At 35.9% G+C, this 23,491-nt stretch overlaps 1 protein-coding gene across 2 annotated transcripts; it reads right to left on the minus strand.

Annotated features, from left to right (window-relative positions):
- Nucleotides 1-2,382: 2,382 nt before the first annotated feature.
- On the minus strand, nt 2,383-23,008 carry EPS15 (epidermal growth factor receptor pathway substrate 15). 2 transcript variants are annotated; one of them, XM_031554915.1, is made up of 14 exons: nt 22,763-23,008; nt 18,504-18,665; nt 17,673-17,870; nt 16,363-16,560; nt 15,790-15,867; nt 15,452-15,542; nt 14,127-14,162; nt 13,104-13,240; nt 11,676-11,745; nt 10,579-10,655; nt 10,002-10,164; nt 7,247-7,425; nt 6,633-6,683; nt 2,383-5,378 (listed from the first exon to the last, which is right to left on the minus strand). In XM_031554915.1, the coding sequence occupies exons 1-14, from the start codon at nt 22,931-22,933 to the stop codon at nt 5,232-5,234; spliced, it is 1,758 nt and encodes a 585-aa protein (XP_031410775.1). In that variant the 5' UTR covers nt 22,934-23,008; the 3' UTR covers nt 2,383-5,231. The 2 variants fall into 2 exon arrangements, with proteins under 2 accessions (XP_031410775.1, XP_019474314.1); XM_019618769.2 differs by lacking the exon at nt 6,633-6,683 and having other exon boundaries at nt 22,763-23,005.
- Nucleotides 23,009-23,491: the final 483 nt, after the last annotated feature.

The following is a 23,491-nucleotide window of genomic DNA, read 5'->3' on the forward strand; positions in this document are numbered from 1 at the left end:
GAGGGACCGCCCACACAGGTGAGCGGCTGCGGCAGCGCCCGCCAGGGGCGGAGCGAGGACGGAGCGCGAGGCGCTGCGAACAGGTGCGGGGTCCGCTGCGGGACTTCGCCTCTTCTCCCGCGTCCCGCGCGGGGCTCATCCCGCCGTGCCGCCTGGCCCGAGCCCAAATTCTCACAGGTCATCGACAGTTTTACCAAAAATTTTAACAAAAATTGAGGACAGTAGTGCAGGTAAGCAAAGGTACTGTCAGCCGGAAGGGAATCCGCCTCGAAGACGTTTAACTTTAATTCAGTGTTAAGACTGTGAAGCAATTTCCAGACCGCAACTAAAAACCAGACACTAATAGCCAAGACACTCTTGAGAAATTCCGAAGTGACGTTTTACAATTTGCTCTTGCACGGCTGCTGGCAGCAGGTTGGAATTAGGGCTATTAGGGCTGCTGAGAGGAGCACAGCACGGCTCCTCGTTAGCCCAGGTTTGGATGGACGGCCGCCATGTCAGCGTGCTCCAATGGCCGTGGGTGTGAAGCTGGAGCCTTCCTGCCCACAGCACAGCAGCTGGACAAAGCGGTGCCGCCCAGCAGTGCACACAGCCCAGGTCAGCACGAACAGAGTAAGGACAACTTCATTTACAGAAGCATAATGAAAAACAAATAATGCTAAGACAATTTAAGCTACACACTGGTATGCGATGCTGAAAACAATGTGACCGTCTGTTGTATTATGATCTTAGCATACGGGTTGACGGGGTAACAGTTTGTGGAAGGAAATGAGCAGGGGAAAAAGGGAAAGGTGAACACACACACAGAGGAGGGTGTGGCAGGACAAACAGGAGAACGGGGTTGACACAATGAAACAATGGGCACATTAGAGAACAGTGGATGTGTAAGGTTAAAAAAGACTGATTAGCTGAACACGGTTCCTGAGGTATAAAATGTGGGGGAGGAGTCCTGGGTCTCGCTCCAGTGCACAGGGACAGCTGGGTGGAGAGAAAAATGGAAATAATGCATTTAATTAATGAATTCTTTTACTGACAGAAAAGCGGGAAAGCTGTCAGTTTGCAAAGAGTCTTAAAAAGATCTCTTGCAGTTGAGACAGACCTCTGAAATAAAGGTTAGAATTTCAACCTGCGTTACCTGCAAATTAAATCCTCAAGCAAGTGTATCGTGCTCAGAGCAGCATTTTTGGCCGAATTCTTAATCTATTTCCAGTTTGAACAGTCCTAGAGTACAACTGGCTGCTTATGTTAAATGTAACATCTTCCTTGCCTGTAGAATATACACAAGTAAAGCAGCACGCAATTTTTACTATGTACAAGGGTGCCTCTTAATTTCAGCAGTTACATAATATACTGCCAGGCCCTCTGTCATTTAGAAAACAGGAGGAGGATTAGCATTAAAAAGTGGTTTGTCCAAAATCATTCAATAATTCAACAAGACATAATTGGAAACATCTTGACTTCTTAACTTCCAAACAACGCAGCATTTTTCCATCCATCAGCTACCTGATCTTTAAAAGCTAATGCTTTTCATTTTCAATTCAAAATCTAAGGCATCCTAGCAGCTCAAGATCTTTTAGTGCAAGAGGTGTTCAGTAACACCCATACAGGTAACTAACATTCCACTCTACTTACCCAAAAAGTAAGTTTCAAACTTGCATCAGGAAGGATCTTCAATTTGGGAAGATTTCTGTCCACTTCAATTAATAACTGCTGACAATCTGCTTTAATTTTACATTTTGTGATTTACAATTGCACGAGACAAATCTTCTTCCGTCTCATGGTAAACAATGGATGCCTAGGAATCCCAACCATCACTCTAATAAACAACACAATTAAATTCAAGAGCATTCCGTGAAGACTGGAAATGACAACATTTTGAAGATAAGTTACTTTTCTCATTTTACCCTTTAATAATTTAGCTCTGTCTCCTTTATTATCTAAAAATGATATCAATGAAAAATACTGCTCTGTCAATATTGTAAAACACAATGCACACATTGGAAGATTCAGGCTAAAGAATAACTAAAGCATTCCGATACTGAAGTTATAGTTTTGCTAAAAATTTTTAATTCTGAAACATAGAATTTTAAGTTTCAATAGCTAAATGAAACTATTAACAAGTTAATGGGGAAACAACAGTAGGCAACATGGTTCTGACAACCGGATGCTATTTGTGTGAAGAAGTAACATACAGATGGCACGTCAGGTGGCAAAGGATGGCAAGGAAATGTGTGTTACCAAAGAAATCAGGAAGTCCAATACTGATGTTGGACACAACAGAGTTTAAGAATTGAGCAGAAGGGTTAGCATTCTTTGTTACATCATGTCTCCAGGCTTAAAGTAGCAGACAGACTTCTAGACAATTTAAGTCAACTCAGTATGTCAGGTCCTTTATTAAGCACCTTTATTGCCATTTTATTTTGTCAGTACTTGGCAATGATAACAGATATTTAACATTAATCCCCAGTACATGCCACCGATACAATTTCTTATTAAGTTACTTTGCACTGGAAATGTAGCTGTCAAGTGGCCAATTCATCTGCTAAACATTGATCTCTTAAATCAAAAGTGCAATGGTTTGCTGTGAATTCAATGAACTTTTACACGACAGGACCTCAGAAGACATTAAATTAGACAAAGACAGAAAAGTATATCAAATTATTCAAGATGAACAGCAACTACTTTCAGTTTCATGATAGAATCATATGGACAGCTCAAAATTTGCAGGGAAGACAAGGTTGAAAGCAGCACAGTCGGAGGCAAAAGTATGTCCAAGATGTGAACTTGGTAGAGGATTTGAAAAGAAAAAAACTTGCCCACAGACAGTTGCAAACAACCTCAAGGATGTGTATGAATCTACTGAAATTAATGAAAATATTACGTTGTCTAAATCAACTGATGCATCATTAAAAAGATAAGCAGAAAAAAAATATTTGGGGCCACTTAGATGAGTACATTAATATTGATCACTGCTGTAACAGAAGTATCTCAAGACATAGAAGTCTGCTGGAACTCCTGAACTGCTGACCAAGCAGTCTACATCCACATCTTGACATGAAGATGTGATGCACCATATTGAGAAGAATACTCTGGGTCAAACTAAAGATTTACCAAGCCAAGAAAATGTGCTTTATGTTGAGAGCACATGATATGCTGACATATCTTCACAAAGGAATACTAAGAATGTAACATTTGAGCATTGCAAACCTTGTGCAGGCAAAAATCCTGAGGCAGATGAAGCATGAATTCTCAGTGAAACTGCCATGACTCCTAATGAAGGAAGTGACAAATGAGATTAATATGCACTTCAGCTAACCCCACCAGTCAAGCAGCTTGTTTCTTGGAAAATTAACCAGCTCCCATCAGACTACAAACAGAGCACCTTCTAACGTTCACGTTACATTTCCATGTTACTTTACAGCTCCACACCCTTTTGAAAAAATAGGCAAACAGTTCACACTTCTGTACTTAAACTTTATTTCTTCATAATTACAGGCTATTGTTAGAATTTTTAAACAAAAGGGAAGTCTATAAATAGAGGCTAATCCCACCTGAACAAGTTTCTTTTTTAAAAAAAAGTTAAAACTTCATAAGTAATGCCATTTAGCTCACAGCAGTGGTTTGTTGGTAGTCTGAGTAAAAGTACTATAGTCAGAGTCAGTAACATGAAATGTAACATCAAATGACTCAAAACTTTTAAATTCCATAAAGGAAAGCAAGAATATATATATAATATATACATAATAATATTGTGTTGGTCCACTGAGTATACATTTTTTAACAAAAGATAAGAAACTATGTAATCCAGTTAAGCATGATTTGCAAGATTAGTGTACACTCATTACAAAGATGTATAGATAAGTTTTAACTATTTAATCCTTGCAAAAATTTAAGTTATCTTTTTTGAGCAGGTGTTTAAATGCTCATTTCCCAGTGCAAAAGAAAAAACATCCCAGTCCGGTTACCCATTTTCCTGAAAAACTGAAAACTATCAAACTCTTTCAACAGCAGCATTGGCAGATAATAGGAAGAGCTTAAATGTATTGAAGCATGGCTGAGTTCAACTCCTCCTCCCAGTGCTGCGTGTTGAACCTTTTCCATTCCTCAATAGAAACACCACAAGTTAAAAGTGCAAAAAAGAAATAAAAATCTCTTGATGCTTACGCTGCTGCCATCCATTTTTCTTAGATAGGGCAAAAGATTATTTTTGGAATTATTTTAATTAAACCAATTCTCCAGAATGGAGTTCTTTCAAAGTGAACAATAAGTTACTTCCATTAAGTTATTCTCATTAAAATCATATCAATCCCACTCAGTGACCATTAAAAAAAAAAAAAAAAAAAATCAGTTTAAGGTGCAACTATCTGTTGGCATTCAATAAATTACACATACAGGAAAAAAGCAACCTTTAAAAAAATAATGAAAAAAAAATCAGACAACATGTTTTCTTTCTATTCTCAATCTCATTTCATTTTCAACTTACTATCTTGCCAGTTAACAGGCAAGTTATCTTGCCAATTGCTTATCTGCATATTTCACAGGCAAAACTGGCTCAAACAGCAGTGGGGCCTTGTTATTTGACAGTCATCTTGGCCAACAGCAAATGCACACGAATCTTCCATTTAATTGCTTTATAAAACAAAGTAACTGGTCTTAAAACCTATGACCATGCAAGAAAAGCATTAAAGGTTTGTGTAAGACACACTCTTTTTGACTTAGACTCCATGAAGATTGTTATTTCAAGTCCAAACAGAATCTTCAATGAAGAAAAAAAAATATCTATATGTATACATATAAAAGAAAGCACTCCACAACTCTGGCATTACTAAAATCTTTCTAGAAGAGGTTTCAAATGACTAACTGCTTGATGGGAGACAATCAGCCATGGCAGAATAATTGCTGTGTTCACTTTATGCTCAATTACCAACTGCTGACAGATTACAGTCAAGCTAACGTCTCATTTTCTGCATTTTCAACTGATTTGCTTACATCTGGGAAAAGTTCCTTATTTTCCTGAAAACTTGAGAGAAATTGAATGCTAGAATTAAGTTATTCAAACAATAAAAATAACCAAAAGGACTGAATTTAGCAGGAACACACCACTTTCAAAAGTTTAAATCCTTTCTTAATTTTTCTGTATATATGTAATCTTCTGATTAACATTTAAATAGGTTAGGTATTCAGGAAAAGGGACAAAACAGTTGACATATGACAACATCTTATTCTAAACTTCATGCTTCTGATAGTTCAGATTTACTGAGTGCAATAGCCAGTTCCAAGTCTTCTTGCTCTTGCTGTTTTAGTCTTGCCAATCTTTCTTTCTCTTCTCTCTCACTTTCCCTCTTAGCCCATTCAATCATGTCTTCCTCAGTAGAATACTGCATTTTTAAAAGACAAAATAATCAGATTAATAATGCAATAACTAATCCTGTTCTTAGTTTAAGTGAGTTTCAGTAAAACATTTCACATACTACAGTTTTTGAATATTACTTGCTTTCTACTGTCAGTAAACTATTACTATTAGCTTAGTTCAAGGTTTAACTATTAAGAACTGCACTGAAGCCACCCTATTGCTCTATTTTTCATTTAATACACCATATTTCAAAATTCAGTATTAAGTTTTGATAAAAGGTTACAAGGAACAGCAAGTGCTATAATTTAAAATCAAATCATTTTTGAATAACAAACCAGTCTATAAAAATTCTGAATGAATGGTGAGAACATACAGCAAGTACACCCATATCCAGCATGACAGGACATCCTAATTAATTGTACCTCATTAGAGATGCCTTTTCCAGATGACAATGACTATGAAAATTAGCTGTAGAATGACTTTAATTGTGCAGATGAAACACACTTAGGTAAAAAGCAGCAGAATATTAAGGTAACAGTTAGAAGCCTACTGATAATACAGAGAAAGATAAGTGTGATAAGTGGAGAAGTGGAGAAGAAAAAGAACAGATCCTTTCAATGCACTTTGATATGAACAGAATATGAACTGAACTGCTGTGATACAATGACTAAATCAGAAAACATGGTATTATTTTCAATACAAAAGATAATACCAAAATGTGTTTCTATTCGGCATGCAGAAAAGCTAAGAGGTAGGTGAAGCCCATGTGCTCATGAACATCCCAGTGTTAAGTCTTAAAGGGTTATCACTATGTACTCCAGTTAGTTCCTGCTTCGAGCTAGTATTTAAGAGTAGAAAAGATTGTTTTCTCCATAGTTCACTTGTTACTCTTTCAGTAGTAACGGCTAGAAGAGAATGCTTTTTCCTTTATAAAAATAATTAACTTTTGCTTCCCCCTCCACATTTCACATTCTGTCCTCCAAACTAGCTTCTCAGACCATCTATCAGTAAAAGCAATCAGTAACATTACTGTCATGCTAAAAAGACACGTCAACCAGTGCAAGTCAGTTCTGAAAAACTATCAACCTTCCATTTGCTTCAATCAAGCAAATGGTTTATCACCCCCCACCAAAAAAAAAAAGCAGTATGATCACGTTACTGTGAATGCAAATTGCATTTCACAGCTATCAAGATGGGAAGTGAAATGATGCCTTCCAAAACTACTCTTTGCAAAAGCTCAAAAATAAAATAAAATTTATATATATAGGCATGCACAAACCTTTAGATTTGCTTCTACTGCTTGGACACCACGACTTCTATGAAATGGATTCTGGTTACAAAGAGACACTACTTTTCACTGCATCATACATAAATCTAGAATTTACTTGCCATTCCAAACTCACCACATTACATTTCATTAACATACATTACTATGAAGCTGTTTATCACTATTTCAGTCATATATTTCACTATTATAACTAAACAGTTCAGTGACACGAAGATTAAAATCATGTCTTTTGTTGTATTTTTAATTAGATAATTAAGTGTGCTTTTATACCTATAGATATTTTACATCTGCTCTGTGCTTTGATAAAATGAATAATACCTAGAACAAATATATAAAATGTCCTACTTCTAAAAGGAGGCCTCCATGAAAAAAGTATTACAAACTCACAAAAGCAATGCAACATAAACATTAACTTCATCATTTATTGCATTGTTTTATTTTAGGGCAGCCTCAGCTGTAAACTAAATGTAACTATTGTTTAGTGGAAGCAAGATCCCATGTGCAAAAGGGACGTGTGTTAATATTTTAAATTAGACTGAAGATGTCAGTGTGAACGATTCAAAGCTGACAGCATACTGAAACAAATGTAAAAAGTGTTTACTCACAGTACTGAAGTTTGCAAAATTGTTGGGGTCAGCCTCTTTACCGATGCTGGTGGGAGCAAATGGATCACAGAATAGATCTGCTTCTTGTTCTTTGGGAATTTCTGGGGTGGGAAAAGGCTGAAATGGATCCCTCGGTTTAAAGGAATCTGAAGAGTCTATTTGATTGATAGGTCTTTTCCCTTAGATTAAAATGAATTTAAAATGAATTTAAGATAGCAGGTAATAACATGCCAAAAATAGTATTAATAAAAAAAACAAAACAAATTCAAAAGCTGTTTGGAATGCAACCTCTTCTTGATAAATTAGTGGATTATAATGACTTCAGAGGAAGGGTTGCCAGTTTAAAAAAATGAGGGCATGGCCCAATATTTCTTAAATTGTAATCAGATGAAAAGGAACACATGTATGTTAATGATTCAAGAGCACAATTATGTTCTGATGTAGCAATATTTCGGGAAGAGAATTCCTAAGTCTTTAGTCCCTATTCTATCAACACAGTAATTTCTTCTGCTTATCAATTATCCATGATAAAAAAAGCCTTACTGGAATTATTATTTGTCTGGATCAAAGTAACAGAATTTGATTTAGAGAACAGAAATACAAGTCTTCAAAAACAGCAAGGAAAAGCATCCTCTCACTATGCTAACTCACACCATTTCACAGAAAAATGAAGACAATTAAGCCATATAACAAACACTATAACAAACAGGCTTAACTATTTTGTTAATCCTTGCCTAAGCAGCTGCAGATGAAACAGAAGCAGACATGAGCCCCCACCTGATCTTTTTTCAGCTTAACCCCAGTCAGCTTTCAACACCTCTGAGGACATTAACCCAAATCCTTCCAAGAACAGTTGAGCTAAATTTCATCCCACCATTCTCTCCATATGTTATTATTTATAGGAAAGGTTTCATTGCAGTTTTTTGAATTCACCTAACAAATTCAGTAAGTGGTTTGACCATTACAGTAGTTGTATGCTTCTGTTTTTCACAGGCCAAAAGAGATCCTAATTCAGTAATGACTTAGAGGCTTCTAGGAATGCTCCTCTGGGGATTTATTTAGACAATTCTCAGATAACCTTCCCATGATAGTCCTCCCTCGCTGATCATGTTCTATCACTGGCAAACAAGGCATGGTTTTTATTTTCCTAAATACTGTGGGAGAAGCAGCTTCAAATGACATCTAGAAAAAGAATCCTTTTACAGAGGAAGGATTAATAATTGTAAGAATATGAAGTGTACGTTGCCAAGCCCACCCAAAAATCATGAAATGGTAGCACTCATCAGTGTCTGGAAAGGCAATGGATGGCAGAAGCAAGCAAGTAGCCCTTCCACACACTTTCCATTATCAGAAAGTTTTAAAAGGACAGGCACTTCCTCAAAAAAGCATTCCTTTGTTTTGAATGAGACCAAGAGAGTCATTAAGAACAAATACACTTAAATATCTCAATTTATGATTCACGATGGGCAAAGAATTTATTGGGAATGGTTATCAAGATAACCACAGGAACAGGGTACTTTTTTTTCCAGCCATCCATTAATAGCAGTACTGGTTTTCTGCCACTAGGTGCTTGCATTCTAAAAATGAATCCGTACACGACCTTGTAGCCATCCTAAATAATGAAGTCCAAAATTCCACACACACTCCTTTAAGAGCCTTCATAGAAAGAAACACTATCGAATGTTCTAATTAACACCACTTGTCATGTCAACTGCTTTTATATTACGTTATTTGTAATGAAACAGGCTACTTGCAAGGCATGAAACAGATCTCCTCACTTCAGCATTGCAATTAAGCACTTAAGTTAAACTTTTAGTATTACTTTTTCTGTGTTGTCCTCTTTCGAGGGGAAAAGATGAATATTTACTCAAGTTTCATGCTATAGTTTTCCAGAACACTGTAAAATTCAATCATATAGTGTGGTAGTGAAAGGGATGCAGTAAAAGTTTTTAAAGAGAATGAAATGAAGGATGAAAAGTTAAATGAATACTAGAAATGTAATGTATTTTCCAATCTATGAAGAACAAAAAAGATTGAAAGTACAGAATCTATTGTAACATGGACTACATGCAACCAGAAGAGGGTTTGGTTAACTTTGATGACAATCATAGTATTTCCTGGAGAAGATTGATGTGTATCATGGAGCAAACCAGATGATTCAGATATGACTGAACAAAGAACAGTACAGGAAACCTGGGTTTATTGCTATTGCATTGGCTAGGTTCACACTACAGACCTCTGGCAAGGCAACCTGGAAAAATTTAATCTGAACATCTGAGGCAGTCACCTTAACACTAGTTTAATTTATTTTACTCCAGCCACATACACACTGAGTTGTTTTAATATTTACTTAAAGACAGAATTAAAACTGGAAGTTTTGCAATAGGTAGAACACAATGGCTTCTCACTTCAAACAATACTCACAGCCTATTACAACAGCAACTGTTTAATTTGTAGCCATTTGTGTTCTTGCAGATACCCATATTAACTCTATATTGTCCCATTTTTAAAAATCCTTTTCCCCTTTCCCTAAAAAGGGAAAAAAAAAACAAACTCAGAAAAAACAGCAAGCTATGCTGCCACAAATGTCAAGCAAAATTTAACTGAGGAAAAAAAAAAAAAAGATCAAGAGCAGACTTGTTTTATATCTTCTCACTCATTCATTGTTAGTCCAGTATACTTCACCATCCCCTTGTAATTATTGCCCTACCACCAATGTTAAAGAAGCTAACCAGCATCTCACATCAGTTCTTACCAGGAGGTGGTGGACAGGGCCTTGTGGGAGTTCCAGTTTTAGGGGGCAATGCAGGAGGGACGTCCTCATTTTTGGCTGGTGGCTCTTCAAATGAGTTTTTGGTTATAACCACATTTTTGACAGAGCCTGATGTGGAAGAGCCAAAGGGATCCTCATTGTTGGCCTTTGAGAAAGAAAGAAAACAGCAACATACACACTTTCAGTGCAATTCCACCAATACTTTCCATCTTTAGAAATGAAAGTTTGTTTTTAAAACTCATAATCCAGGAAGAATAAAAGCAAACATTGATGAAAATTATAGAAAAATCAGGGTCAGTGTGTACAGCAATGAGAAGTTGAGTGCAGCTATATACATTCAAAGGCATTTGAAATACAGAGAAAATACAAAGCTTACTTTGTGTTTTTCACAATGGAATTGCAAGACAATTTACTGTAAAAAACCTCTTTGTCAAGAAAGTTAACCATTGTAAATTTTTATTGGCAAAACTAACGATAAAAAAACCATAAGAAATAAGAATACAGTAAGTCACTGCAGAGTTTCATGCATTTTCTATGAGTGATACTAATTTCACATTACCTTTGACATCGTGCTGAAGTCAGCAAAGCCACTTCCAAAGGATTCATTTCCAAACAGAGAGGCAAAGGGGTCTGTAGCTAAGTAAACAAAAATCAAGCAAACAGAAATGAAATATGAAACACTGAAAGATCCTGCAACAAAAAAAGCAGCTGTTACATATATTGAAGCATAGACTACTTCCATGTGAAATACATAATTAGGTGGGCACTCACTATTTGAGGAGTTTTTACAAAAAATCTAGATATTAACAACTGATTAACAATAATAATTCTCCTGAAAAGGTTCTATTGATATATCTGTGTACCGACAGGTATTTTTGTGTGTACAGCCACAAATATACGATGACTATGAATACAAATGAGCTCACTTCCAACAGTAAGCTCTCATCTGGAATTAAGTGTCTTCATACCTTGTATGAACTCAACCCGTAGTAACAACAGTGCTCTTCAACTCTTGCAAGCCACAAAGCATGTAAAGACTGCTGTTCTATTGTAAAGTAAGAAGCATTCTACATTTACTAATAATCCCCTCTTTTGCCTCCAAAAACAATGTGTTTTTTTGTTTTTTACTGCTTACTGTACAATATCACAAAGATTCATGCCTTGGATTCATGAGCTTCCTGATGCAATTTGGCAATAGAGTAGATTAGACTCCTCCCAAAAACATCTTTACCCTCAGATAAGAGAGGGACACAGCAATACAAACAGAAACCTTGATCAAACAGTTGTTCTATTTTAGATTCTCTTACACAGTACATAACTACCTTGTATGTTACTTTGAAAGCAACATGAAATCTCCTAAAAGCAACCCTAATGGGAAGTAGTAGAAACCACTCAGCTAGCCCAAACACTTAGATCAGGATATTTCACCAGTTTTAGATGAAGATGAACATTTTTGCAAAATCAGTCTTTAGTGATACATGCTAAGGATAATGACTTCTTTGCTTATTTTAAATAAAAACACTCTCTACAAACTTGTTCCTTATGTTAAATGTTAATTTGGAAAAGTCCTTAAAATGCCCTCATTACAAATTCAGTCAAGACTAGGAACAAAAACAAGAAAAAGAAAGTAATAGTAAGTTTCACGTTTCCTTTTACCTGAATCATTTGATGTAGTAACAGTTGTTCCGCCAGGGGCAAAAGGATCATTTTTCTTCGGTATCTCTGTCTAAAATAAAAGAATTACTTTAGTGGGAAATTTGTTTTTCAGCTTGATGAATTCACATTCTACAAATACCATCACAATTTATGTTTAGAAGGTTTAAGATAATGTTGGTCTAGCATCTTTATGCCAGGTATCAAAATTAAAAAAAAAAAAAAAAGACATTCTTTGTGAAGATATTGCTACACCAATAACAAAGATGCAGTAAAGCATTTCTGACAAATGCATAACTTTAGAAATGCAGATCACACAAGGATCAGCTGCTAAGGACTGTGCATCCCACACCTCCACACTTCTCTTATTGTCAGTCCACGAATTGGAAGTACTAGAATATTGTGATTTGAAGAAGGACAGTGCGCAGAATAAGTACTGCAGGTTATAGAAAGCCAATTTTTAAGGCTGGAGGTCTGGTAATGTGACCTCAACATCTGCATAACACACATATCATACAGAAGGAAAAGGACACCCTGTAAGGCAGAGTAATTCCTCACTATCTCATTTTTGCAGGTTCACCTCTGGCACACTCCACAGCCACTTAACTTGCTTCCTACATGCGTTAAAGTCCATCTGTATTTCTAATACATAGGTGCAGATTTTATACACATACAAAACTAGAACTGAGGTATGATTAGCACCACTGAAGAGAGGATATTGCAAAAAGACTAGGACAAACTTAAGACATAATTTCAGCTTTTCAGAATAAGTGTCTACCAACCTTATTTTCATTAAAGTTACACCCTACAAGGCTTAGTGTCCAGTTCTACCTTATTGTAGGCTGGTAGATTGATCAGTAACTGCTCAGTTTTCATATGAACAGCTAGAAGTTAGGCCTAGGTATATTTGAAAGAATATGCCATTCAGTAACAATTTCCACATTATGACTGGGTTTCAGTGACAAATTTAAAAAGACGATGAAAAACAAACACCACATCTGTAAAACAGCTTGGGTTTTTAGAAGAACTTGCTATCACATCAGATTTTAAATAAGACAAAACATACTTATTGATCCTATAAGCTTCGGAGGGAAAAAAAGTGGAATGTCTCAACAGAACCTGGTGAGATTAATAAACTTGAAAGAAAATAAAGATCAAGTTCCACCAGCTATTAACAGAGCTTAACTCATTAACCCTAAAGCATTCTAATTTGTAGAGCTACACACTGAAATATTTTAAAAATGTTTTTATTTCTATTTTCTGTATGACTAATTCTAGAATACAACAGGAAGAGACAAGAGAACCATGTAGTGAGAAATGTTTCATCTACATGATTTCTGAATATCTGAATTTTAAGGTAGGTCCAAGAGCACCAGATGGTTAATTTTGTCCAAATTATATATAGTAGTAAAAAATACACTATCAGCTTACTGTGCTGTTATTACTGTTGATTGCTGCACTAAATGGATCAGTGCCTGCAGTCACAAAAGGATCAGTGGAGGACTGTTTGAAAAAACAGTCAGCTGCAAAAGGATCTGAGCCTTTGAAGGGATCACCACCAAAGGGATCTAAAAAAAAATAAACATCTCATTAACAATTCTATTTGCTTTATTTAACTTAGCATTTTAAAAATGAAATGTTACATTGCTTCTTTCATTCTCTAGGAAGGCGACACATTTAAGACAGATTTGATGCTTCAAAAATCCTTGATCTGTGAATAATCTGAATTCCATGGTTCAAATATTAGACAAACCAACATTTTCTGCACACAACAAAAACTATATTGTGCCATTACTTCAGCAGAACCATGTAAAGACATTCTTTAACTCAGCCCCCTTACAAAGAAGCATTTTTATGAAAACTAATGTTTTTCAGAACTCTCATACTTTTTTCTCCTTCACCCCCCAAACATAACTGATGTTTCCTTATTTGACACTGGGTGCACCATGCTGTTTTGCTGTAGCCTTCCTGCTGCCCATTTTCTTTTTGCCACTGGTAGTGCTGTTCAGGATTGAGCAAGTAATGCAATGGTATTGCTTAAACTCAGTCTCAACAGATCTTCCCATCTTTTTCAATATTTATGCTACAGAAAGTTGCTGAATTAAGAGCCTTTAAAAGTACAGTCCGACTTCTCTGCAAACAAAACATCCTTTGAGTTTGGGACCTTCCTTTTACCACCTCCATGTATTTAAATCCCCACTAAGAATACTTTCAAAAGCAAGAGAGAAGTTCCTAGGGAACAGGCTTCTCTGAAAAGGTTTAACACAAGTGGGCAGTTGCTACAGCTATATATCCATACTACAGTGACTTTTTAAGTCCTTACCATCTTTTTCACACTGTAAGTGGTGATGCTTTTCCCCCCATGTACTGTTCTACTAGGAATCATTTACGAAGAGAAAAAAAAAAGAAAAAAAGAAGAAAGATTAGAAGTTAGAAAGTTACAAAGTTACTCACCAATTTTCCCAAAAGGGTCGTCTTTGAAGGGATCACCTGTTTAAAGGAAAAAGTGATTTGTAGATTTTAAAGCATAATGCCTGTGTACTGAGTTGAAGCCTTTTTGATACAAATAAGTTTCTAAAGCTAGAATTTCCCCTTACTCAGAGGAAGTGTTTCATTATTTTCAGTGGAACAAGAGCTGATAACAGACAAAGCAAATATTCATCACATAATTTATTACCAGCATGAAGCAAACAGCAACAGCCATCTGAAAAAATGCATCTCTGTTGGCTGCTCTCAGTAAAGATGCACATAGTGCAGTATTTACACCACAGTAATACAGGCTAATTACTGATGAAAACTTAGTTCCACTTTTATTAATTCTCACAGACATGATGGATAGCAACCATCAAGTGTTCATTTCTATAATAGATGCAAGTATATGCACCAGTACACTTCTTCATTTCACATATATAAGGTCTTACAGCTCTAGATATCTACCTCTAAACAAACTGAGCACATAAAATCCAGAAGGTTGATTAATTGACATATCTTTCTCCTCTGAAAGGAAGGCTGTCATGCCCCATAAGCAGAGCTACTTCATCATATAAACACAATAAGAAACAATACGTACATGAAATCACTGAAGTTGTTTTAATATTTTTAAGTGAAAAAGATGAACTAAAGCTTAAATCTGCATTGGCAATCTTTTAAAAGCCAAGTGATGCAAAATAAATTTAGCTTATTTAGCTGCATACATCTGTTTCGACAGTTAATCCAAATTAACTCTTCCCATACTTCAAGTGTCTCCATCCAGACAGATCACTCCTTCCAACATTAGAAAAAAAAAAAAAAGGAGCAACTGAATTCTTAAGTGGCAAGTTCTTAAAATAAAGCACAGCACTTTCACAAGATGAACAGATGGTACAGTTCCATATTATCTTTTTTTGAGTACCTAACTTGCCATAAGTAGGCCACAGCCATTCACTCTCAGCCACCCACGTGCTCCCTACACCACAGCTCACTGAACCCTCAGATGATCTGTTTGTGGCTCTGTGCTCCAAATTAGATCAGTGACACCACATGTTTCACAAGTATGCCCACACCTTTAATACCAAAATGAGACCTCCAGAAGGAAAAAAATGAAAAAGAAAAAAGAGGCACTCAGGAAAAAAACACGGGTTAGAGACACACCCTGTAACTCTCATTTGTATTTTTGTAATGCTATTGGTTCTAGACACTCAAGTACTTTCACATTTATTCCATAAAGACTGGAAGTTTAATCTGTGCTCAAACAGAAGACATTTCTGCAAATCTGCATTTAGAGAGAAGAGTGTACTTACTGCCAACAAAAGGGTCAGACTGGAAGAACTCTAAGCTTGTTTCAGAAACTATATCAGGCAATGGATGAGATTCAGCATCAAACGGATCCTCCTGAAGAACATGAAAGAAGCAATGAAAGGTAAGAAGTGTGAGACACTTATCTCATACTGTTATCATTTATTAACTTCTTAAAGCTAAAATGAGTTTGAATTCATCAGAACTCAACAGAGCCAAAATATTCCTCAGTAAAAATCAACCTGCTATATAAGATGAATGCATTTGTGACATCATGCCCTATTTATTTTTATTTTTTGTTTTTACATTCACTTCATCTTCCCTTAAATTTGAACAAACTCACTTTTTTCGTAACAGTTGCAGATGGAGTCTCTTTGTCTTCTTCTGCAGCAGCAGCTGTTGTTTCAGGACTATTTCTTGTCTATGTAAGGATAAAAGCAATTCAGTGTAAGTAAACAGAACACTACACTACTTACTCCATTTTAAGTATCCAACTGTTGTAAGAATATACTAAAGGATACCTCAAGAGGTTCATACTTAGAACACGCTGAAGTGTTTGATAAATTGAGACACAAAACCGGGCATTTAAAAAGCAAGACAGCCCTTAGCTTTTTGTACTATTCCTCATTCTATTTCTGTTGTACCAATTGGAAACAGCTGCTCTTCTTTAACATTAATTTTACTCTTCAATTTATGACATTAAGCTTTGGAAACTAATGCACAAAAAGAATCCTGTTGCCTCTTTTTCTGCTTATCGACTTGCAGATCTCTGGAACACTCCCTCAGAATAACATCCTCAAAGTTCACTTTGAAAACGTTTAAAAACAAAATACAATCAATCTTAATATATACTTAATTTATTCCAACTTCACAGCTGCATTGCATCATGATCAGGGAGGCAAAACACTTTACTCACTGGGGATACATTGTTTATTTGTTCATCTTCAGCTATGCTTTCCCTTTCAGCATTCTCATTAAGGTTAGCAGTTTCACTGCTGCTGTTGCTAAGACTAGAATGATCCGCAGTTCCGTTAACAAGTACAGTCTGTGGCTGAGAGTGCCAACTAAATTGGTTACTTTCCAGTTCTTTCAGCTCAAGAAGTTTTGTTTGCACCTGTAAACAGAAATAATGCATGTGTATCAGTGCAGTAGCACATGGAAACTAGAATACAACTCTCCCTTCATAACTGTGAGATGGAAGGTAATTCTTACGCTCCAAAATCAAGTAACTATACAATGTCATCAAAAAGTACAAATCTGCTCCTGAACAGATATGGTAGAAGACCCGAGAACCTTCTGTGCCAAGGAAGCAGGCCATATCACTGGTGATCACTGGCAGTATCAAAGACTTGTTTCATTGCCACTCAAGCACATAAGACTTGCAAAGCCTTTGGCTTTGTTTGGGTCTGGGTTTTTGATTTGTGTTTGTTTTTGTTTTGTTTATTCCCTTTTACATTACTCATTTGTAATTGCCTTAAGCTCCAAACGTAAAAGGCTGCTTAATCAGAATTCCAAGAAAAAATTACAAATTACCTTCCTCCACACAACTTTTGAAGTCTAGAAAATCCAAAATATATTTTCCTAAGCAGATAGTTACAGCCACATGATTATTTCAGCAATAAATGACAGAAATGACAAAAAGGTATGTAATTAACTCTTCACTGAAGTAATAAATTGTTGACTGCACATACAAAGTACAGTTTTGTTCTTAAAAAACAATGCAACAATCTCTCTGCTTCTCTGTACCTAGTCCCAATACTCTTACATTCACCTTCCTCCTTCAAGAATACACCAAATAAATGTTTTAAGTAATTCTATACCAATGTCACATCAATTTAAGAACAGTGAGATCATGGCCCAGGCTGTGGCTGAGGAAGAAAACCTGGATAACTATTGGACATAAGGAATTTAAAGAGGCATTACTCATTAGTCATGCATTACGTTAAAGCAAATTATTTATCAATGATAATGAATTCCCTCTTATTAACAATACTTGGAGAAATAGAAATAAATACTTAGAGCAACGCGAGTCAGTCTGTAAGAATTATAACTACTATACACGTTCTATGCAAGCAATGGAATGTATAGAAACTGTGAAAAGAAAAAAAACATTTTCACATCAAAGCCTGTCAGCTAAAACAGTTTTTTTGTTTTGCTTTTTTTTGGTTTTTTTTTATAAATTTATTATTGTTTCGTTTTTTTCCTTCCCCTTTCACAATGCCTCACCGAATTGATTTCCTGTTGTGAATCTTGCAGATGTTGCTGAAGAGGTCCCAGCTGTGCTTTCCCAGACTCTATGCAGTGCTCAAGCTCTGCAGTTTCTTGCTGCAGACGACTCAGCTCCTCTTGAGCTTTGGTCAGTTCATCTTCATATGCTGAAATCTTTGACTCCTGGCTTGTTATTTCAGCTTTCAGCATGGCAATCTAAAGCATAAACAAGAATTCCGAAGTCAAATTAGGAAAACAACAACAACAAACAACAACACACCAAAAATACCCCCACACCTCCAAATATATCCAGCAAAGGCTAAGATTTATGACCAGAAGATTTATGACCAGCTATTGCAGAGACTTCAGATCATACTCTAACAGAAGATTAATCTGCTATTGGTCTCAATGAGATCAAGCTGTTTTCCTGACCAATACAGATATTACTAATATTAAAGATATGAAAAAAAAAAACAAAAAACACAACCCTGAAATTTTACGTTAAGGGAAAAAAAAAAAGAATTTTTTTTTTTTTTATCCCAAGAAATCAGTCCTGGTAAGTAGTGTTTCTAGTTGCATTTACACTGTGTTACACATTTGTGTCATTTGTTTGTACACAACTTTACATGTGTGCAAACATATCTTACTGCATTTGTTGGCACACTGAGACATAAAGAGGCCAGTGAAATAAGTGATGTCTCCTATTCTCTGTTGGTCACAAAATCCTGCAACTCATGCTGTTTAATCTTGAATTTTTTTTCTCCTTTCCCAACCATCACAACACACTGCAAACATACATTATTCAAAATGCAACATTTCTTCTTAAGGGATGAAGCCAGTAGACCTTACCAAGTGGGCCTCCTCTGCACACTTCTGCCTGATATCATTAAGTTGCTCTTCCAACTTGGCCTTCTGCTCATCGAGATCATTAAGGATTTCCTGTGCTTCCTGTTTCTGAGCTTGCAGTTTCTGCAGATTACTGCTCTCCCGTTTTACTTCATCTTGTAGATCCTGTAATAAAACAGATTTGCTTTGCCTTTGTTCACTGCTCCCTCTGACCATTAAATTTCATGGTATAAATTGTGGTAGTAAGTCGTGGTAGTAATCAGCCAGATTTCAGAGTAGCAACATGTTATCTTTCAAAGGCTAACGTGTACTGCGCATCACACCAGCAAGCGTTCTCAAGTTTTAATTCTAAGAGAATAACAATTAGGTTATTTGCTTTTTCCTTTCTTTCATAAAAAACAAACAAAAAACAAAACAAAACAAAACAACAACAAAAAAAGCAACTTATGAAATATTGAGGATCATAGAGCCAAACAGAGATCAGAACTATTTAATCACTGGGAGGTAGGCTTCCTTTCTGAATCCAGAAGTCATCCTTGCTTAGGCTGCTACGTTCTCTCTTCTATATTTTAGCAGTATGTTTCATTGAGTTCCTTAGTAACAGAAATGCTTTGTTCTGTTCCTTTCCCCTCAGAAACACACACCCAGAAATACAAACTCATTTTAGCAGCAAAGTTAAAGTACAAAATCAGTGCCTTATTAACCCAAATGCACTTCCTTTAAGATTTTCTCCACCTCAAATTTTTGCTGAAATCACCCCAACTCTTTTTTTCCTGTTAAGAAATGCATGTTCCATATATGAAACATATAGCATGTTTTGTTATAGGGAACAGCTGTAAATAAAATATAAGATACAGAAAGTAGCATCATATGATAATTAGTTCATTTCTGAGCAACAACAATGGTTATACTTCAAACTGCAGAGATAAACTGGAAAAAAAAAATCAAGACAAGAATTCAGCAAGAACTGTCAGAGTCAAGAGGAAGAAGTAATACAGAGAGATCAAAAAGGATTATTACAGAAGTATTAGATGAGAGAAGAAGATTGCAGTCTTTCAAAAAAAAAAAAAAAAGGTAATTGAACAAAGAATCATATACAACAATAAAGAAATAGAGATGAAAGAAAATTTAGGACAGTAAGAAAGTAAGAAAAAAAGCTGACATGAAATTCTGATGAGATCATGCATTCCTGTGCTGTTCTCAGGTAAGATTCTGTTGTCATTTTTAGGTGATTTCTTTAAGTTATCTTTTTTAAAAAAGGGGGAGAAGGTTAATCTGTATCTGTTAACATCTCCAGTTAACCAGGACAAGAGGAGATGGAAACAAATGTATATGGTGCAGCAGTCAGATGCTCAGCAAAACAGGGAACCTCAAGACAGTCAGAAGACTACCTCATAAAATATCAGGTTCTTTTATTAAAAAAATCAAAATCCATTTATCAACTTCAGAATTAATGGCTTAAATGTTATGACTAACCTACAGCAGCCAGAACAGATGACTTATTGATTACTTCTGATTTATGGAAAATGAGTCAATATATGCAAAAAAGGTCTGACAGCAACTACTGATTTGGACAACTGGGACCTGTTCAGTTTTTTCACAACTATGAACACAAATACCATCTGACTCTCAACATATGCAACCAGGTTGAGGGGTGGAAGTAACAGTTCCTTTCAGTCACACACACAAGCTAAATATAGATGACTTTCCATCTTGCTACTGGTTCTTGAGTCCCAATGTCTGTTCCAGCCATAGCAGTAGAGAAGCTCTGAGGAGACCTGACTGTACCTGGTATCTCCAAAATAGATTTTCTTTCTTCCATAGATGTGAACAGAAGTTGTGCTTTTTTTTTTTTTCCCCCCAGGAATACCAAGCATTTGCTCAAAAAAAATCTCTTCACAAAGTTTCAATATTCCACTTCAAACTGGAAACAGACTTTTTGACTTCATGTCAGAAGAATTCCAGGGAATTTTATTCTAGGTATTCTTTCCCAATCATTGTTGGGTAAGCCAGGAGAATCACCATTTATTTCAGTGTCTTTGCAGACACACTAAGAAACCATACAGATATACAAAGTGCTTGATGGAGGATCTGAGCCTTGGGAATGTGGAAAAAAGTCTATAATTTGAGGTAGTGCCTCAGTGATGATACTTGTGTGGTCAAAAATTATTGTTTTAGTGATACATTAACTCTGTAAAACTGAGTTGTCTTCCGCCAAGAAGAATATCTTGCACCCGTGTTTCTTATCTCTGTTATTCATAAGAAAATTAAAACTCCATCACAGAATAAATAAAAAAATGCCTTAGTTTCTCAATCTTTACTATTCTACCTGTTACTTCCTATAAAAAAAGTCCTTAATCATTGCTGAGAGATAACGCTTTAATAAACATTAAAATAGATCAGTTTGTTATGTTTTCTCTCAACTCTTTTTCTGTCTCTGCCTCTCAGACTCTATTTGTACAGCACATACATTATTTCATAGGGGAAAATAGCTATTCTATCTCTTCCCTCATACAGATCTGTTCAATCCATCACAAGCCTTTGTGAGGTTATAATTTATGTTAATGAATATAATCCTGATATGATGAACCCTTCCGTGTGCTGCCATTAGAATAGCTTGATCAAAAGTGGCAGATTACAACACAGTTTGTGCATACCATCTTTAGAAATATCATTATAAGAACATCAGGAAAAAAAAAAAAAAGCAAACAACGTGATGTAAAGACATTCTTCGTCTGTCACTGCTATCCTGTGAAGTTCTAGAAAGTTTCATGAAACATGCAGGTCCTCCAACATTAAGGAACAAGGAGACCAGAGACAGAGAGCCAGTAGCTAAAATGAATGCTGGAGTCATGTCCCATTTGATTCTGATGGTTTTCCGTTTTTCTGACATGTCAGTAACAGACTGCTCCTTCTGCACAGACTGAGAACTCCTTATATTTAGCAGGATACAAATAGCTTATGTGATCACTAAGAGGTTAAAGATTTAAGACAGTTGTTTCTAACACAACTGCTCTGGATACAATGATTCCATTGATTCTGTGATGCTGCTGACTATCAAAGACTATAAAATAAACATAAGATTACACTAGGACTGCAACATTTTAGGCCTCAGGATATTAAGGGCAGGTGTTTCATTTAGCTTCAGACACCTCTTATACAAAGGCAGCAGAGAACTCAATCTTCATATGAACACACAAGTTTCAGAACAAACTAACAAAATCACCATGTGTGCCCAAATAGAAATATTAGTGAGAATGTTTAACAGTGTGAAAAGGTCCTCTTCATCACAGAGAAGAACAATGCCGGCATGCACAGACAGAACTGCAGGAATGGTCAACTTCTGTACACATTCCAGCAGCTGCTGAATCTGGCTGCCATTGTGGGCCAGCATCTGATTATCTTCTGAAAGGTCAGACTATTAATTATCATCTAGGCTTTAAGGATATTAAATAGCTGAGCACAAGAGTCACAATGCTTGCAACACTGGATTTTCTTTCCCAACCTTCCAGCCCCCAAAACAAAGTAAAATCAGAAATTTATATCATTTACTCTTAATCAAATAGAGAGTATTTGAACTAATAAAGATTCCTGAAACAAAGGCAGAAATAAATGTAAATGATCAGATATAACACTGAAGTTTTTTTTTATTGTTGCAATTCCAGCTGCATCTGCACCTTACAATTTAACTTAAATGTGCTTTGCAGTATTTAATTCAGAGCTTATACTGTTAACACCCTAAACACTAACGCTGACTATATAATTTTTGCAAAATTCAAGTTTTCTATTCAAATTACACTAAGTCCAATGATGTCTTTTTAAATAAAAATCAAATGCATTACTTCAGAATTCACTTATTTTAGGCAATATTCTTCTCATGCTGGTTAATTACTGAGACTTTTAAGAAGCAGTCTCATAGAAAAGTCCTTTTAATTCAGCCTCGTTAAGTTTACTATTTGTGGCACAATAGTGTCTTTTATTCAGTTTTTAGTAGATATCAGCCCTGTTTAAAAGAGAATCTATTATTTTGAATATTTTTCATTTAAAACTCCATGCAGATTACATATCCTAGGAGCTCACACATTTATATAAAGATGCAGAACCCTACTAATCCACATTGGTATACCAAATATATTTCAATATACATTCTTTTCCTTAGCCACCACTCAGTAAGCGATGCGATCTAAAGATTCAGTAATCTCATTGCTATTAAAGCATCACATGGTGCAGATATCTGAGCAACAATTCTGCGTCTTATTTACCTGGACCTCACTCGTCCTCTGTTTGATGGTATCTTCTTTCTCCTTCAGGTCTTGCTCTACATTATTCTTTTCCCTAGAAGACCAGCAAACAATGCAAGAATACTTAAGAACATCAGCTACAGCAGGTACAGTTATCCAGCCTCCTAACCCTGTATCTCTCTTTAAATACATAGTGAAACATTAAACACAAAAGATCTAAGGGATTTCTGCTTTCCAAATAATTTACAAGACAGAAGCCCACAAAAGCCTTCTGCAAATTTAAAAAAAAAAAAAAAAAAAGATGCCTTTCACCCAACTGCACTTTAGTGATAAGAATGGCTTAAAAATGGAAGGGGGCGGGAGGGAAAAATCAATGAAATACTGTCTTCAGTGATCTCACTGTTGCTATGGAGCGCTTGTCTAATGAAAACTGCTGGGAAAAGTGGGAGGGATTGCATCAGATTCCATCTGTTAACCCCTGCAAATACAGTAATTCCTATGCTAACAGCAACTAAAAGCATTTTCAGGAAGCCACCCTATCAGATTATTAACCTTGACTATCATATTTTAGATATATTTGTTGGTAAGATCAGTCAGAAGAAGAAAAGTTAGGCTGCTGTAATCAGTATGTGCTTAACAGACTCCATATATAGTTATTTGCTGTGTCATATCAACTCTATCCCTACAGACATTTATGCAAGCTTACAAGTGACTACTGATGACAGGGGAATTACCATCAGTAAATTCTTG

The sequence above is a fragment of the Meleagris gallopavo genome, chromosome 10, assembly GCF_000146605.3.
Source record: "Meleagris gallopavo isolate NT-WF06-2002-E0010 breed Aviagen turkey brand Nicholas breeding stock chromosome 10, Turkey_5.1, whole genome shotgun sequence".
Classification (NCBI taxonomy): domain Eukaryota; kingdom Metazoa; phylum Chordata; class Aves; order Galliformes; family Phasianidae; genus Meleagris; species Meleagris gallopavo.